At 41.4% G+C, this 19,817-nt stretch overlaps 1 protein-coding gene across 1 annotated transcript in view; it reads right to left on the minus strand.

Annotated features, from left to right (window-relative positions):
- The window catches only part of CORIN (corin, serine peptidase), a 294,825-nt gene that overhangs the window by 12,922 nt on the left and 262,086 nt on the right, over positions 1 to 19,817 (minus strand). The window contains exon 20 of the mRNA XM_075859548.1: positions 18,600 to 18,871. Within this exon, the coding sequence (XP_075715663.1) occupies positions 18,600 to 18,871 (272 nt within the window). The remainder of the gene's footprint in view (positions 1 to 18,599; positions 18,872 to 19,817) is intronic.

Genomic DNA, 19,817 nt, shown 5'->3' on the forward strand with positions numbered 1-19,817 from the left:
GACGCTGTAGACCATGTGACCGCTGCAGCAGTCACATGGGATGAAACGTCATGACAGGAGGCCGGGCTGCTCTAATAATAGAGGATCGTGTCACCAGGACTACGGCCGGGGCAAGTCTAAACTTTTTTATCAATTTAAAAAAGTGCCTTTTTTTTTTTTTCTCATTTGTGATTTTTGCGGCAGAACCGCAGCATTTCCGCAACAGAGGAGCAGCGATTCCACAGAATAAATTGACATGCTGCGACTTAAAAAGCCACACTGCAGGTCCATTTTTTTTGCAGCGTGTGGATGAGATTTGTTCAAATCTCATCCACTCGGCTGCGACTGTAATACACTGCGGATTATCCACAATAAAATGTGTTGCATAAAATCTGCAGTGTTGATGCCTAGTGTGTTCCTACCCTAAGGCCGGATTTACACGAGCGTGTGCTTTTTGCGCGCACAAAAACGTGGTGTTTTGCGCATGCAAAAGCTCCATAACAGCTCCGTGTGTCAGCAGCGTATGATGCGTGGCTGCGTGATTTTCACGCAGAAGCCATCATTATGACACTCTGTATGTTTGTAGCACGTGGTGCTTTTCTGTTTTCATTCATAGTTCATACTGCTGCGGAAGTGCTGGGCGTGATTTTCACGCACCCATTGACTTCAATGGGTGCGTGATGCTCGAACAATGCACAAATATAGGACATGTCGTGAGTTTTGCGCAGCGGACACACGCTGCGTGAAAATCACTGACAGTCTGCACGGCCCCATAGAGTAACATAAGTCCGTGCGAGGCGCGTGAAAATCACGCACGTTGCACGGATGTATTACACGTTTGTCTGAATAAGCCCTAACAATAAGGCCCAGTTCACAGAGTTTTTGTGCCTTGATATTGACTCGGACACTGCGTCAGAATCAGCACCAAAAAACTTCCTAAACCGCCTCCCATTGATTTAATCTGAAATCAATGGGAGCCAGTCGCGGAAAAAAGAAAAAGCAGCACGTCCTTTCTTGCCGCGGTTCTGCCTCTGACCTCCCATCGAAATCAATGGGAGGCAGAAAATGCATTTTTCCCTGCATTTTTTGTCTGCTGTCCTCAATCGCCGCGGGCAAAAAACGCGGCAAGATAGTGTGGGCAGGTCAAAATCTGCCTCAAAATTCGGTGCGCGGTTCCAGGCGGTCGCGGGTGCGCATGCGCGGGAGTTTGCGGGTGCACGCGATAGGTCGCACGGGCGGCGGTGTTTGACGACCCCCATGCTACCCAGGGCCGCCATCAGGGGGGGTATTAGGGGTACTGATGTGAGAGGCCCGGCCAAACCTAATTGAAAGGGGGGCCCGCAGCTCACGACATTCTTTTGGTGAAAAAAACGGGCCCCATTGCAGGGGCCTGTTTTTTTTCTACCAAAGGCAAGTCGCGGCAGTTTGCCGGGCCCCCCTTTCAATTAGGTTTGGCCGGGCCTCTCACATCAGTACCCCTAATACCCCCCTGATGGCGGCCCTGGGTAGCATGATATAGTGCTGGACGGAGTACCGTTAACAGGCGGTGCCACGGTAGGGGGGACCAGAAAATTTAGCTGTAGGGGGCCCTGAAATGCCTAGCGCAGATGTGAACGAAGCCTTCTATATCCCACCCCTTGATGGATGCCATTGTAACGAGACATCAATGTTATTCACTTCACCTGTCAGTGGTTTTAATGTTATGGTTAAACTGTGTATATAATAAGTAATCATGGTGCAAAAAAAAAAAAAAGGGTAATGATGAATTCACTACAGAGTATTGTGCACTACACTCTGTATATTAGACATTTTAGCACTTAGTTATAGTATTTTAAATTTTACGGAACATTTTCTTCTATTCCTCTTTAACTCAGCTAAGTATTAATTCCCTCACAATTGCAAGATATGACTGAAATTATACATAACCAAGTATATTACAAAACTACATCCTACAAGCCAATATCACATGATTTTAGCTTTTACAGTGAAATATACAAGAACTATATGTAAAAAAAACCTATAGACCTAATAGAAATTGGTTGTATTTCAGTAGAGAGAAGTTGCAAGTTGGAAAATTACAGTTTACGATTTACACTGTAACATAAATGTGTAGATGTAACAAGGCCTAGTAATAAGCGTAATGTTCCAAGGATATAGTGTTTTTTTTTTAGACATCAAAGGTTTCTAAATGGGGTATACACCCAAAATATAAAATTAGCTTTAAATGTACACTACCGTTCAAACGTTTAGGGTCACTTAGAAATTTCCTTATTTTTTAAAGAAAAGCACAGTTTTTTTTCAATGAAGATAACATTAAATTAATTAGAAATACACTCTATACATTGTTAATGTGGTAAATGACTATTCTAGCTGCAAATGTCTGGTTTTTAATGCAATATCTACATAGGTGTATAGAGGCCCATTTCCAGCAACCATCACTCCAGTGTACTAATGCTACATTGTGTTTGCTAACTGTGTTAGAAGGCTGAGGCTGGGTTCACACGACCTATTTTCAGACGTAAACGAGGCGTATTATGCCTCGTTTTACGTCTGAAAATAGGACTACAAAATTGTCGGCAAACATCTGCCCATTCATTTGAATGGGTTTGCCGACGTATTGTGCAGACGACCTGTAATTTACGCGTCGTCGTTTGACAGCGTAAATTGACTGCAGGGCACTTCTTTGCTACGTCATTTGAGCCGTTCTTCATTGAACTCAATGAAGAGCAGCTCAAGATTACAGGCGTCAAAGACGCCTCGCATAATGCGAGGAGGAGCTTTTACGGCTGAAACGAGGCAGCTGTTTTCTCCTGAAAACAGTCTGTCATTTCAGCCGTAAAAGCCACTGCTCGTGTGCACGTACCCTTATGGATGATTAGAAAACACTTGAAAACCCTTGTGCAATTATGTTAGCACCGTTGTAAACAGTTTTGCTGTTTAGAGGAGCTATAAAACTGACCTTCCTTTGAGCTAGTTGAGAATCTGGAGCATTACATTTGTGGATTCGATTAAACTCTCCAAATGGATAGAAAAAGAGAGCTTTCATGTGAAACTCGACAGTCTATTCTTGTTCTTAGAAATGAAGGCTATTCCATGCGAGAAATTGGCAAGAAACTGAAGATTTCCTACAACGGTGTGTACTACTCCCTTCAGAGGACAGCACAAACAGGCTCTAACCAGAGTAGAAAGAGAAGTGGGAGGCCCCGCTGCACAACTGTGCAACAAGACAGTTACATTAGAGTCTCTAGTTTGAGAAATAGACGCCTCACAGGTCCTCAACTGGCAGCTTCATTAAATAGTACCCGCAAAACGCCAGTGTCAACTTCTACAGTGAAGAGGCGACTCCGGGATGCTGGCCTTCAGGGCAGAGTGGCAAAGAAAAAGCCATATCTGAGACTGGCTAATAAAAGGAAAATATTAATATGGGCAAAAACACACAGACATTGGACAGAGGAAGATTGGAAAAAAGTGTTATGGACAGACGAATCGACGTTTGAGGTGTTTGGATCACACAGAAGAACATTTGTGAGATGCAGAACAACTGAAAAGATGCTGGAAGAGTGCCTGACGCCATCTGTTAAGCATGGTGGAGGTAATGTGATGGTCTGGGGTTGCTTTGGTGCTGGTAAAGTGGGAGATTTGTACAAGGTAAAAGGGATTTTGAATAAGGAAGGCTACCACTCCATTTTGCAACGCCATGCCATACCCTGTGGACAGCGCTTGATTGGAGCCAATTTCATCCTACAACAGGACAATGACCCAAAGCACACCTCCAAATTATGCAAGAACTATTTGGGGAAGAAGCAGGCAGCTGGTATTCTATCTGTAATGGAATGGCCAGCGCAGTCACCAGATCTCAACCCCATAGAGCTGCTTGGGAGCAGCTTGATCGTATGGTACGCAAGAAGTGCCCATCAAGCCAATCCATCTTTTGGGAGGAGCTTCTGGAAGCATGGGGTGAAATTTCTCCCGATTACCTCAGCAAATTAACAGCTAGGATGCCAAAGGTCTGCAATGCTGTAATTGCTGCAAATGGTGCATTCTTTGACGAAAGCAAAGTTTGAAGGAGAAAATTATTATTTTAAATAAAAATCATTATTTCTAACCTTGTCAATGTCTTGACTATATTTTCTAGTCATTTTGCAACTCATTTGATAAATATAAGTGTGAGTTTTCATGGAAAACACAAAATTGTCTGGGTGACCCCAAACTTTTGAACGGTAGTGTACATGTTTACATGTAAACATATATAAATGCTCCTTTTAAAAATTTTGCACAAATCATCCATAAAAGTGAATGTCCAACTTTTATTATCTAGTCATTTTTAGGTCCAAATTTCTGTGCTGATTTAACTTCTTAATATATCTTTATAGCGTCCGAAGCCCCATTGTTCTGATATAGTGCTCCAAATTCCCCAGCATAGACATAAATTTAAAAGATAACATGCTGGCTACAGATGTAGCGATCTGTATATTGACTTTTTAAGCATTAACCCCTTTAGGACACAGCCTGTTTTGGCCTTCAGGACACAGCCGATTTTTTCAAATCTGACGTGTCACTTTATGTGGTAATAACTCCGGAACGCTTTTACCTATCCAAGCGATTCTGAGATTGTTTTCTCGTGACATATTGTACTTTATGTTAGTGAAAAAAATTGGTCGATAAATTCAATATTTATTTGTGAAAAACTTCAATTAGCAATTTAAATGTATTTGCTTGTGAAACAGATAGTAATACCACACAAAATAGTTACTAGTTGACATCCCCCATATGTCTACTTTATGTTTGCATCATTTTTTTTCACGTACTTTTATTTTTCTAGGACGTTACGAGGCTTAGAACTTTAGCAGCAATTTCTCATATTTTCAATAACATTTCAAAAGGCTATTTTTTCAGGGACCAGTTCAGTTCTGAAGTGGCTTTGAGGGCCTTATATATTAGAAAGTCCCCATAAATCACCCCATTTTGAAAACTGTACCCCTCAAGGTATTCAAAACCACATTCAGAAAGTATTTTAACCCTTTAGGCGTTTCACAGGAATTAAGGCAAAGTAGAGGTGAAATTTACAAATTTCATTTTTTTTACCGAAATTCATTTGTAATAAAAAAAAATCTGTAACACAGAAGGTTTTACCAGGGAAACGCAACTCAATATTTATTGCCCAGATTCTGCAGATTTTAGAAATATCCAACATGTGGCCGTAGTGTCCTAATGGACTGAAACACATGCCTCAGAAGCAAAGGAGCACCTAGTGGATTTTGGGGCCTCCTTTTTTTAGGAATATATTTTAGGCACCATGTCTGGTTTGAGGAGGTCTTGTGGTACCTAAACAGTCGAAACCCCCAAAAAGTGACCCCATTTTGGAAACTACACCCCTCAAGGCATTTTTCTAGGGGTATAATTAGCATTTTGACCCCACAGTTTTTTTGCAGAATTTAGTGGAATTAGTCTGTGAAGAAGAAAATCACCTATTTTTCTGTGGAAACATAGAATTTTTTTATTTTTACAAGGAATAAAGGAGAAAAAGCCGCCCAACATTTGTAAAGCCCTTTCTCCCGATTACGGCAATACCCCATATGTGGTCTTAAACTGATGTTTGGACCCACAGCAGGGCTCAGGAGGGAGGCAGCGCCTTTTGGATTTTGGAGCGCAGATTTTGCTGGATTGTTTTTCAGTGCCATGTCGGGTTTGCAACGCCCCGGAGGGACCAAAACAGTGGAAACCCCCCAAAAGTCACCCTATTTTGGAATCTACACCCCTCAAGTAATTTTTCTAGGGGTATAGTGAGCATTTTGGCCCCTCAGGATCTTTTTTAGAGCTAAGGTGACCAAAAAACAGCAATTTTTGGCGCTTTAAATTCTTTATTTATTTATTACAGAGTTCACCGTGTGCAATAAATTACATTTTAATTTATTCTGCCGGTCGGCCGATACCATATGTGTATAGTTTTTTTTACGTTTTGCACAATAAAATTAAGTTTCTATAAAATAATTTATTTTCTGGGACACGCTATTCTGAGCCGTAACTTTTTTATTTTTTCGTCAAAAAAGCTGTGGGAGGTCTTGTTTTTTGCGGGACGGGTTGTCGTTTTTATTGGTACCATTTTGGGGTAAATGCGACTTTTTGATCACTTTTTATTCCATATCTTGGGAGGGGTGGTGACCAAAAAATAGCGATGCTGACAGTTTTCCGTTTATTTTGTTAGCTGCGTTCACCGTGCGGAAAAATTAACATTATAGTTTCATAGTTTGGGCCGTTACGAACGCGGCGATACCAAATATGTGTACTTTTTTTAAACGTTTTCATTTTTTCCCTATAATAAATGACTTATTATAGGAAAATAAAACCTTTTATTTTTACAGTTTTATAAAACATTTTTATTAACTTTTTTTTACTTTTTACACTTTATATTTTTGTTTATTAACTTTTTTTTTTACTTTTTACACTTTCTTTTTTTGACCTGCAGCTTTGATCGCTGCTAGAATACATTACACTACCTTGGTAGTGTAATGTATTCCAACTGTCAGTGTGACGTCACAGTCACTCTGACAGTTGGTCTACGAGGATCAGCAGAGGCTGATCCTCATAGGCTGACATACATGGCAGACCTGGGGGCCGTTGTCTGGCCCCCGGGTGCCATCACAAGCATCAGAAGCCCCCACGATTGCATGGGGGCTGTTGATGCGCTACAAACCCGCTACATGCGGAGATCGCAATCGAGCCACATGTAACGGGTTAATTGCCGAAATCAGCGTCGATTAGCCGCTGATCGGCAACACTGGAGAGTGTCAGCTGTCGGGGACAGCTGATCTCCAAGTTCCCGATGCACACTGTCGCCGACAGTGTGCATCGGGAACGGCACAGTGACTTTCTGACAGGAAGCCTATCAGGACCAGCCGAAGGTTGGTCCTGATGGGCTTCCGTCCATGGCAGACCCGGAAGCCATTGTTTGGCTTCCGTTTGCCATACTAACTATCGGCAGACCCCGCAATTTCGGACGGGGGTCTGCCGATATGCTAGAAACCCCTAAAATTCGGCGATTGCACCCGATCGCCGAATTTAAGGGGTTAATTCGCCTAAATCAGCGGCAAAGGACCGCTGGCCGGCAAGAGGGGAGTGTCAGCTGTCGGCGACAGCTGACTTCCCGGTGCACACTGTCGCCGACAGTGTGCACCGGGAAAAACTCAGTAACTATACGTCCTCGTGCGGGAAGTAACCTCCCGCAACGATGGACAGTTACGTCCTGGTGCGGGTAGGGGTTAAATACACTGTGTCAAGTAACTGTAACTTGACTTTTTCAATAGCTTTTGTTGTGTGATATCTCTCTGTAGCAAGTTCCCACAGTTAAGATAAAGATGGATACATCAGTACCTGCAGCCACCTCTGGAGGGAGTATGGAGGCTTACTGCATATTTTTATAGATTGAACTCAATAATAACACAGTGTGCAGTAAGCTCCAGAGCACCATTTACTGGTGGCGGCAGTAGCCAGCATGTTATATTTTTAAATTGATGTTCATGCAGGGGACACAAATCTCTGTATCAGAAAAACAGCTCCGATTTCTATAGTAATATATTAACAAATAAATTAGCACAGAATATTTAACCTATTTAGATTAACCCCTTCAGGACACAACCTGTTTTGGCCTTGTGGACGCAGCCAATTTTTTCAAATCTGACGTTTTAGTTTATGTGGTAATAACTTTGGTATCCAAGCGATTCTTAGATTGTTTTCTCGTGTCATATTGTACTTTCAAATTTGGTAGATAAATTCGATATTTTATTTGTGGAAAAACACCAACATTTTGAGGAAATTTTAAAAAGTTAGCATTTTCTGGATTTTAATGTATCTGCTTGTAAAACAGATAGTAATACCACACAAAATAGTCACTAGTTTACATTTCCCATATATCTACTTTATGTTTGCATAATTTTTTGAACGTCCTTTTATTTTTCCGGGACGTTACAAGGCTTATAAGTTTAGCAACAATTTCTCACATTTTCAAGAAAATTTCCAAAACCTTTTATTTTTTATGGACTAGTTCAGTTCTGAAGTGACTTTCAGGGCCTTATATATTAGAAACTCCCCATAAATCACCACATTTTAAAAACGGCACCCCTCAAAGTATTCAAAACCGCATTTAGAAGGTTTCTTAATCCTTTAGACCGGGTTTACACGAGCGTGTGCGTTTTGCGCACGCAAAAAACGCGGCGTTTTGCGTGCGCAAAAGGCACTTAACAGCTCCGTGTGTCAGCCCCGTATGATGCGCGGCTGCGTGATTTTCGCGCAGTCGTCATCATTATGACACTCCGTTTGGATGTTTGTAAAAGAAAAGCACGTGGTGCTTTTCTGTTTACATTCAGAGTTTGACAGCTGTTGCGCGAATCACGCTCGTCCCACGGAAGTGCTTCCGTGTGGCATGCGTGATTTTCACGCACCCATTGACTTCAATGGGTGCGTGATGCACGAACAACGCACAAATATAGGACTCACGTTGCGCAAAAATCACGGACTGTCTGCACGGCCCCATAGACTAACATAGGTCCGTACGACACACGTGAAAATCGCGCGTGTCGCACGGACGTATAACACGCTCGTGTAAATGAGCCCTTAGGCTTTTCACTGGAATTAAAGCAAAGTAGAGATGTAATTTACAAATTTCATTTTTGTTTTGCAGAAATTCAAATGTAATATCTTTTTTTCTGTAACACAGAAGGTTTTACATGAGAATCGCAACTCAATATGAATTGCCCAGATTCTGCAGGTTTCAGAAATATCCCACATGTGGCCCTGGTGTGCTAATGGATTGAAACATAGACCTCCGAATCAAAGGAGCACCTGGTGGATTTTGGGGCCTCCTTTTTACTTACAATATATTTTAGGCACCATATTAGGTTTGAAGAGGTCTTGTGGTGCCTAATCAGTGGAAACCCCAAAAAAGTTACCCCATTTTGGAAACTACACCTCTCAAGGAATTTATCTAGGGGTATAGTTAGCATTTTGATCCCACAGGATCTTTGCTGAATTTCTTGGAATTAGTCTGTGAAAATAAAAATCTAAATTTCTTCTGAAAAAACATAGACATTTTAAATTTTTACAAGGAATAAAGGAGAAAAAGCACCACAACATTTGTAAAGCAATATCTCCTGATTACGGCAATACCCCATATGTGGTAATAAACTACTGTTTGGACCCACAGCAGGGCTCAGAAGGGAGGGAGCGCCATTTGGATTTTGGAGCGCAGATTTTGATGGAATGGTTTTCGGTGCCTTGTCTCATTTGCAACACCCTGGAGGAACCAAAACAGTTGAAACCCACAAAAGTGACCTTATTTTGGAAACTACACCCCTCAAGGAATTTATCTAGGGGTATAGTTAGCATTTTGACCCCACAGGATCTTTGCTGAATTTCTTGGAATTAGTCTGTGAAATCTAAAAGCTACAATTTTTCAGAATAACATAGACATTTTAAATTTTTACAAGGAATAAAGGAGATAAAGCACCCCAACATTTGTAAAACAATTTCTCCTGATTATGGCAATACACCATATGTGGAATAAAGTGCTATTTGGACTCACAGCAGGGCTCAGAAGGGATAGAGCGCCCTTTGGATTTTGGAGCGCAAATTTTGCTGGAATGTTTTTTTGGTGCCATATTGCATTTGCAGAGCCCCAGGGGTACCAGAACAATGGAAACCCACCAGAAGTGACCCCATTTTGGATACTACACCCCTCAAGGAATTCATCTATGGGTGTTGTTATCATTTTGACCCCACAGGTATTTCACAGAATTCATTTGAATTGGGCTGTAAAATAAAAAAATGATTTTTTTTTCCAATAAAATGTCGTTTTGACTAAACATTTTTCTTTTTGAAAGAGAATAAAATACCAAATTTTGTTATGCAATTTCTCCTGAGTATGGCAATACCCCGCATGTGGTTATAAACTGCTGTTTCAGCACATGGCAGGGCTCAAAAGGGAAGGACCGCCATTTAGCTTTTGCAGCTAAGATTTTGCTGGGATGGTTTTCGGGTGCCATGTCCTGTTTGAAAAGCCTTTGAGGTACCAGTATAGTAGAGAACCCCGAGAAGTGACCCCATTTTGGAAACTACACCCCTCAAATAATTAATCTAGGAGTGTAGTGAGCATTGGGACCCTACAGTTTTTTCACAGAATTTATTAGCGTTGGGCCAAGAAAAAATTTTTTTTTTCTAAAAATATGTAGATTTACCTAAAACCGTTTCCTTTTTACAAGCAACAAAAAAGAAAAGGAACAGCACAATTCATTAACTAATTTCTCCCGGGTTTGGCAATACCCCACATGTGGACCTTATCTGCTGCCTGGGCACAACGGCAAGACTCAGAAGGGAAACAGCACCGTGCAACATTTGAGGCCTACTTTGGTGACATTTACTGCATTGTTCCATGATTACAAAGACACAGAGGTGTTGAAATAACAAAAAACCCTGAGAAGTGACCCAATTTTGGAAATTACACTCCTTAAGTTTTTAATCTCGAGGTGTAGTGAGCATTTTAATATGTTTAGGGTGCACTTAATTGTGCAGAGTGAAAATTTAGATTTGTGCTCAGCTTGTGCTACCTGCAGAATTTCATTGGAGGGGCCTATTTATTCTGGATTACTCCAAAACACTACCAACATTTAGAGTATTCAATGTGGGGTATATTGTATTTAGTGTTTTTTTTTTTAAATTATTATGAATATAAAACAGGCTAATGAGAAAACAAGTTTTCCATGAATTTGAAGTAGGGAGAAGGCCTACATTAGTAAATTGGAAACTATTTGGAAATCTCTAACAAGGGTCTATAAATGGGAATGGGACTAAAGAAGACATGTAACATATTGTTAGTACCAAAATTATCACTTTCAGTCAGATCAAAAGGAAAAGGTATTAAAAATTATGCACTGTGTGGTAAATTTTATAGCATTCAGAGATACATAGGGCTGGCTTTGAAGGGCAGTCTGGTCAAATATAGCGAGTGTCACTTCCAATGTTCCCTCTAAGTCTGGGCAGCTCCTGAGTAGGGCAGTTAGGGAGCAGGGCAAGTCTCCATCAATGGTGGGCGATCTGATGACCAAAAGTAATATCCCCAGTAAATGCTAATATAGCGACTAAATAAGAGAATAAGAAAACTTATTTTAAATTCGTTTTAAATTACTTTTTTAAATAATATAATATTACAAGTACAGCAGTAAAATAGACAGTTCTAAACACCAATTATAGGCATCAATGAAAAAATCCCTCATTACACCACTGCCCCTATACCACACAGACCGCCTGTATATAGCGACACACACACACACACACACACACCCTGTAGATAGCGCCACAGAGACCGCCTGTAGATAGCGACGCACACACACACCCTGTAAATAGTGCCATAGACCCCCTGTAGACAGCTTCAACCAACCTGTAGATAGTGCCACATACAGCCCCCTGTAGATAGCATCACTCCCTGTAAATAGCGCCACACGCAGCCCCCTGCAGATAGCGCCACATGCAGACCCCCCTGTAGATAGTGCCACACACACCCCCTGTGGATAGTGCCACACTGACCCCCCTGTACAAAGTGCCACACAGACCCCCATGTAGATAGTGCGACACAGACCCCCTGTAGAAAGTGCCACACAGACTCCCCCCTGTATATAGTGCCACAGTCCCCCCTGTACATAGTGCCACACACCGCCCTCTAGATAGCCACACAGCCCCCCCTTGTAGATAGCTACACACAGCCCCTCTTGGAGATAGCCACACACAGCCCCCCTTGTAGATAGCCACACACAGCCCCCCTTGTAGATAGCCACACAAAGCCGCCCTTGTAGATAGCCACACACAGCCGCCCTTGTAGATAGCCCCACAAAGCCCCCACTTGTAGATAGCCATACAGCCCCCATTGTAGATAGCTACACACAGACCCCTTATAGATAGCCCCCTTCAAGATAGCCACACAGCCCCCTTGTAGATAGCACCCCCTTCTAGATAACGCCCCCATTCCCTTGTAAGTAGCGCTGCACAGCCTCCCCCTTCCCTTGTACTTAGTGCAAACAGAGCGGAGAGCTGTGGCCTACCGCTACAACTCTCCGCTCTGCCTGACACGACTCCCCATCATGACTCAGGAGGAGGAGGTGGTCATGCAGCGAAGATCAGATTACTTTTGTCTGTGGTCGGTGACGACACAGGACTGGACCAGTTCAGTCACCTGACCTCATGTCAGATGACTGGATTGGTCCACTCCCGGCACCGACCTCACTTGTCAGGGGACAGCCTACATGCCGTCCCTGATACTCTGCGCTATCTCCGCCTCCTCCTCCCAGGAGTTCTCATTGGGTGGCCGCTCCGTGAAGGTGAGTGAGGGAGGAGATTGCGGAACTTCCGCCCGCCGCACTGACAGTGTGCAGGCTTTAAAGTTCAGTGATCGGGGAAGCCGTGGAATGTGCATGACCGTGCAGCCGCGCACCTTATAGGGAACATTGGTCACTTCTTTTGCCCCTCTTGGAGCACACACGTAATGCTCTTTGTGGCTATTTTCTGTAATGCGTTGATGGAATAGTGGACACAAAATACCTCTCTGTGAGTCTTTTAGCATCTTCACAATCTAGTGGATGTGAGGGGGAATAATTTTTAAACAATAGGTCTTCAATCACTTTCTCTTGGTAAGTGAGGAATGTGTCAGTGGTGCTAGACTTTATGCACAGCACAAAGGAATTGTATGTGGCTACTTGAAAATGGTAGATGGCAATTTTCCTGTACCAAGCGTAAGACTTCCTAATTACTAGGTACGGCTGGATAGCTTGGTCAGGCAGATCCACACCACCCATGTACTTGTTAGGCTGGGTTCACACGACCACATTAATGTCCGTAATGGACGGACGTATTTCAGGCGGAAGTCCCGGACCGAACTCCGTGCAGGGAGCCGGGCTCCTAGCATCATAGTTATGTACGACGCTAGGAGTCCCTGCCTCTCCGTGGAACTACTGTCCCATACTGAAAACATGATTACAGTACGGGACAGTTGTCCTGCAGCGAGGCAGGGACTCCTAGCATCGTACATAACTATGATGCTAGGAGCCCGGCTCCCTGCACTGTGTTCGGTCCGGGACTTCCGCCCGAAATACGTCCGTCCATTACGGACGTTAATGTGGTCGTGTGAACCCAGCCTTATACTCTAAAATACAAGCAGGTTTTTGCTTCTGAGTGATGGATCCCCTTTCTGTTACTCCTAGGGAGGCATCTGAGTGCATAGTACTTAAAAAAACACCATCTTTTTTGTCTTTGTAGCTGACTGCAAGAAGCTGACCACTGTGGAGGCAACTTGACTCCCCCTTTTTTAATTTAAGGCTGACAAGCGATTTTTTGGAATGGTCCCCGTATTTTGTGTCTGCAGACTTTTAAAAAGGGGTATACTAGTGTAAAAAGTGTCATTGTACAGTTTATACCCCTTTTGCAGAAATGGGCTGATTAGCTCCCACACAATTTTGCCGTTAGTCCTCATGTATGGAGGGCAACCCAGTGGACTTAGCTTTCGATCCTTGCCCTCATAGATCCTGAAAGCAGATGTATAGCCTGATGAGCTTTCACACATTTTACGTAGCTTGACTCCGTATCGAGCCCTCTTTCCAGGGAGATATTGCTTGAAATTAAATCTTCCATTCAATTTTACCAGGGATTCGTCTATTGAGATGTTTTGTTTGGGGTATAGAGGGTCAAAAATGTATCTGAAAACATGCTGAGGAGAGGTCTGATTTTATAGAGCCGGTTAAAGTCTGCAGCGTTGTTTTGTAAGCAATTACTATTATTGTAAAAATTTCGAAATCTCAAAAGGATTTCGGAACGATTTCTGCTCATCGCTGCGGAAAAGCTAGGAGCATGAGGCCCAGTATGATCTGATGGTCGATTTTCTGACCAGACTCATTGCCAGCGTTAGATCTAAAAATTTCTTTATTTTATTAATATTTGTTGGGGTCCACGCATTTCTTCTGGCATAAGATCACTGAGGTTTTTTTTCTAAATACTGATTGGCATATATGTTTGTCTGAAAAACAATGTGCTCTAATAAATCATCACTTATAAAAAGCTGAAAAAAATCAATTGGGCCAAAACCCTCCACATTGACATTAATTCCAGGGACGGAAGTAAAGTCTGGCACAAATGGGGTGGCAGAATTTGGAGGGTCCCATCTAAGAGATGCGATTTCTGAGGGAATAATAATTTGGCCTGGTAGATCCTGAGAAATGTCTTGCACTCCCTCACTTGTACTTGGCATATCAGACATGTCAACATCCTGATGTGCATGCCTACTAGGTCCTTGTGGCGGACTGTCACTTCACCTCAGATGTTTAACAGATGGACCAGATTCCAAATCGATTTCAGTGCTGTCTATGTCACTGTCGTCAACCCTGGAAGGGACTATCGTCATCTGATACAGCACTTTCACTGTCAGAATACAAGAGAGCAAATGCCGCCTTCAGTAGTATATAACTTGCGTGCCATTTTTTAATGTATTTTTTTACTTATCTTTTATAACAATTTTAATAAAAGTAACAAAGAAAAAGTCCACTAATCAATTGATCAATAAATTTATGAACGACCCTAACAATTAATCAATTAGTTAGTATCTAGAATTAATAGAAGTGTAAAATATAGGAAGAAATAATTGTATCTAAATGTGTGTATATGTACATATTACGTATACATATGCCTATATATAATCAATTGAATCTTTACAACTAATCAATTGTTGAACAACTCTAATAATTAATAACTTTATGAATGACCCTAACAATCAATTATTTGATATGTAGAATTAATAAAATTAATAGTTTATATAAATGTTTGTATATGTATATATTACATGTGCGTATATCTATACCACGTTATAGATATATATGTAATTGATTAAATGGTCACAACTAAATTATGACAACCCTAATAAGTAATACATTTATGAACGACCCTATCAATGAATCAATGTATTTAGAATTTATAGAAGTGTAAAATATATGAAGAGATTTATATAAGTATATGTGTGCATACGTATATATTACATGTACGTATATATCTATATGAAGTTATAGATATATAACATCCCTAATAATTAATAAATTTTTAGTATTAACAGAAATTTCAAATATATGTCTATATATAATATATATTACATGTGTGTGTGTATATATATATATATATATATATATATATATATATATATACACTACTGTTCAAAAGTTTGGGGTCACCCAGACAATTTTGTGTTTTCCATGAAAACTCACACTTATCTTTATCAAATGAGTTGCAAAATGACTAGAAAATATAGTCAAGACATTGACAAGGTTAGAAATAATGATTTTTATTTGAAATAATAATTTTCTCCTTCAAACTTTGCTTTCGTCAAAGAATGCTCCATTTGCAGCAATTACAGCATTGCCGACCTTTGGCATTCTAGCTGTTAATTTGCTGAGGTAATCGGGAGAAATTTCACCCCATGCTTCCAGAAGACCCTCCCACAAGTTGGATTGGCTTGATGGGCACTTGTTGCGTACCATACGGTCAAGCTGCTCCCACAACAGCTCTATGGGTTTGAGATCTGGTGACTGCGCTGGCCACTCCATTACAGATAGAATACCAGCTGCCTGCTTCTTCCATAAATAGTTCTTGCATAATTTGGAGGTGTGCTTTGGGTCATTGTCCTGTTGTAGGATGAAATTGGCTCCAATCAAGCGCTGTCCACAGGGTATGGCATTGCGTTGCAAAATGGAGTGATAGCCTTCCTTATTCAAAATCCCTTTTACCTTGTACAAATCTCCCACTTTACCAGCACCAAAGCAACCCCAGACCATCACATTACCTCCACCATGCTTGACCGATGGCGTCAGGCACTCTTCCAGCATCTTTTCAGTTGTTCTGCGTCTCACAAATGTTCTTCTGTGTGATCCAAACACCTCAAACTTCGAGTCGTCTGTCCATAACACTTTTTTCCAATCTTTCTCTGTCCAATGTCTGTGTGCTTTTGCCCATATTAATCTTTTCCTTTTATTAGCCAGTCTCAGATATGGCTTTTTCTTTGCCACTCTGCCCTGAAGGCCAGCATCCCAGAGTCGCCTCTTCACTGTAGACATTGACACTGGCGTTTTGCGGGTACTATTTAATGAAGCTGCCAGTTGAGGACATGTGAGGCGTCTATTTCTCAAACTAGAGACTCTAATGTACTTGTCTTGTTGCTCAGTTGTGCAGCGGGGCCTCCCACTTCTCTTTCTACTCTGGTTAGAGCCTGTTTGTGCTGTCCTCTGAAGGGAGTAGTACACACCGTTGTAGGAAATCTTCAGTTTCTTGGCAATTTCTCACATGGAATAGCCTTCATTTCTAAGAACAAGAATAGACTGTCGAGTTTCACATGAAAGCTCTCTTTTTCTAGCCATTTTGAGAGTTTAATCGAACCCACAAATGTAATGCTCCAGATTCTCAACTAGCTCAAAGGAAGGTCAGTTTTATAGCTCCTCTAAACAGCAAAACTGTTTACAACGGTGCTAACATAATTGCACAAGGGTTTTCAAGTGTTTTCTAATCATCCATTGGCCTTCTAACACAGTTAGCAAACACAATGTACCATTAGAACACTGGAGTGATGGTTGCTGTAAATGGGCCTCTATACACCTATGTAGATATTGCATTAAAAACCAGACTTTTGCAGCTAGAATAGTCATTTAGCACATTAACAATGTATAGAGTGTATTTCTGATTAATTTAATGTTATCTTCATTGAAAAAAACGGTGCTTTTTTTGCAAAAATAAGGAAATTTCTAAGTGACCCTAAACTTTTGAACGGTAGTGTATATATATATATATATATATATATATATATATATAAAATCATATGGATATACACATTTATATACTGTATACATATATATATACACACACTTCTATATATGTATGTGTGTATATATATATATATATATATATATATATATATATATATAGAAGAGTGTGTGTATATATATATGTATACAGTATATAAATTTATATATCCATATGATTTTTATATATATATATATATATATATATACACACACATTTATTATAGCCCTAATTGATTATTAATCTATTCATTGCCCTAATCTGAGTACTATGTAGACAATCTACCTAACTAAGACTACCTAAAACAATCAGATTAATTCCCAATATCCACAGTTTTAAACGTGCCCTGAAAACACATCTATTTAGACAGGCCTATAACATTCCCTAATCTGACTCCTTTCCATGGCCCCCCTTTTAGATTAGTCATCAGAATAAGATTCCCTCACACTCCTTCTCTTCATGTCCGTCATACACGGATACTGGCTGGGGACCGGCTCATGCAGCTTTATGTTACCACCCCATGTGTATAAAAATGGCTGGACCATTGTACAGAACAAACACTGTTGCACTTTGTGTCTCCCTTATGTCCTCATAGATTGTAAGCTCTTGCGAGCAGGGTCCTCACTCCCCAGGTTTGAATTGTAAATGAACTTTGTCACTATGTAATGTCTGATATTGTTTGTTTCATGTTCCCTCTAAATTGTAAAGTGCTGCGTAATATGTTGGCGCTATATAAATAAAGATTATTATTATTATTATTATTACCTAAACTATAACTACCTGCCTACACTAAACTATCTAAGTGGAGGTGGTTTTTTCACAGTTGCTGTGTCTTTATATGAGACACACAGCAGCTGCTCGGCACAGTGCTTCTTCTCGCTCAATGTCTCAGAACGATCTGACGCGGAGGGAGGAGAAATACTGTAACTAACAGCGCAAAAGTTTGTTGCTGCAACAAACTTTCCTGTGAACACCATGATAGGTTTATCATGGTGATCACGTCATTGGGACTGGCACCAATGCGGTCCTGATGTCTTCTCTCAGCACTAAGGGCGGATATACACGAACGTATAATACGTCCGTGCAACGCGCGTGCTTTTCACGCATGTCGCATGGACCTATGCTAGTCTATGGGGCAGTGCAGACTGTCAGTGATTTTTGCGCAGCGTGAGTCCGCTGCGTAAAACTCACGACAGGTCCTATATTTCTGCATTTTTCGCTCATCACGCACCCATTGAAGTCAATGGGTGCGTGAAAATCACGCGCAGCACACGGAAGCACTTCCGTGGGACGCGCGTGATTCACGCAACAGCAGTCAAAAGTATGTTTGCAAACAGAAAAGCACCACGTGCTTTTCTGTTTACAAACATCCAAACAGAGTGTCATAATGATGGCGGCTGCGCGAAAATCACGCAGCTGCCCATCCTATGTGATGACACACGGAGCTGTTAAGTGCCTTTTGCGCATGCAAAACGCCGCGTTTTTTGCGTGCGCAAAAACGCACGCGCTCGTGTAAATCCGCCCTAAGGCTGCAAGAGATTTAGGGCATACGGAGAGCGCTGTGCACTCTATTCTGAGACCACGTAGATTAACGGGCTGCAGGACAAAGGATCAGCGCTGCAGCCTGTTAATCTACTTGGGCTGGTCGTGAAGGGGTTAAAAAACAAAATTTAATGGTGGGCATCCACTTTAAAGTAACTTGGTTCATTTATTTACAAAACTGCACATGAATGGTATGAATTCATACTTACTTTTATTTCCCATATGACCCCAACCAGTAATGTAACAGTATGTGTCTGGTTCAACCAACTGGCTTTTTGACGGTAAGCAAACAGGTCTTACATAGCTGGTCTCCACAATGTCTTCATTTAATTGCACTATGCTGATATCATAATCTACCACAGCTCTGTTGTAGCGTGGATGAAGGATTATGGTCTTAACCAGGCGCGTCTGCATGAAATCAGAGGGATGATCCAAGTTGTTTATCCCAAACACAACTTTCCACACCGCTGCATGTTCCCTCCTAAAAAAAAAAAAGCATATTTAATTTACGAAATAGTCAATTTGTTCACAATATAACAATTTTTCACCACAGCTGGATAATTTGCTGTTACCAGGGTTTGACATAGAATTAATACATTTCTGAGACTGGCTCAGAAAGACCCATCTGTCCTAGTCCATAGTTCATCCAACGACAGAATATGTACAAGTTGATGGTTCTTTGAGATAATGGAAGGACCACTAAGGTTGCGTTCGATGGATTATAACCCATGCAATGAGCAACACTTGGAAACCAATGTCGGTTTGTGGAGTTAAATTAATGGATGAAGCTTTGGTCTAAGAAAGAAGGTTCTGGGTTCTTATAGCACTGGGCAGACTTTTTATTAGTGTGCAAATTCCATGTTATGGGCGGGTAGCACCTGGGTGGCAAATGACCTATTGTGCTACCCATAGACATGACATTTGTGTTAGCACATCCTGTTGATGTCATGTCTATATTGCCTACCCCCCCCCCCCAACATTTACTGGTTTTGATGGATTTTTATTTATATATTAACAATTCCAAAACTATAATAATACATTGCACAGTGTATAATTGGGTAGCATTCTATGTAAACCCTCAATACCTAGCTGTAGGTTTGCAATTTTATATCTGCTACCCATAGGGTGTAGTAATGCTGCTGATGGAGGCCACTCATGCTGGCAGTCCCCCGCTGCTGAGTTGCTCACCCCTGCTACTGTCATCCTGGTCCTTCTGTGTGTCTGCGTTAGGTGCTGCCTCTACCCAAAGGGCAAGGACATCGTTGTGACTGCTCCCCACCGATGTGAGCTTTCTCCTCCTCTCCCTCCTGCTGAGGCTGGTTCTGTATCCTATAGCGAACACTCAAATATTCCCAAACCAATCTCAGATGTCCAGTATATTCATAAAGCAGGTCACCTGAGACATGAGCAACTTTGGTTCAACGTTT

The sequence above is a fragment of the Rhinoderma darwinii genome, chromosome 1 (assembly GCF_050947455.1).
Source record: "Rhinoderma darwinii isolate aRhiDar2 chromosome 1, aRhiDar2.hap1, whole genome shotgun sequence".
NCBI lineage: Eukaryota > Metazoa > Chordata > Amphibia > Anura > Rhinodermatidae > Rhinoderma > Rhinoderma darwinii.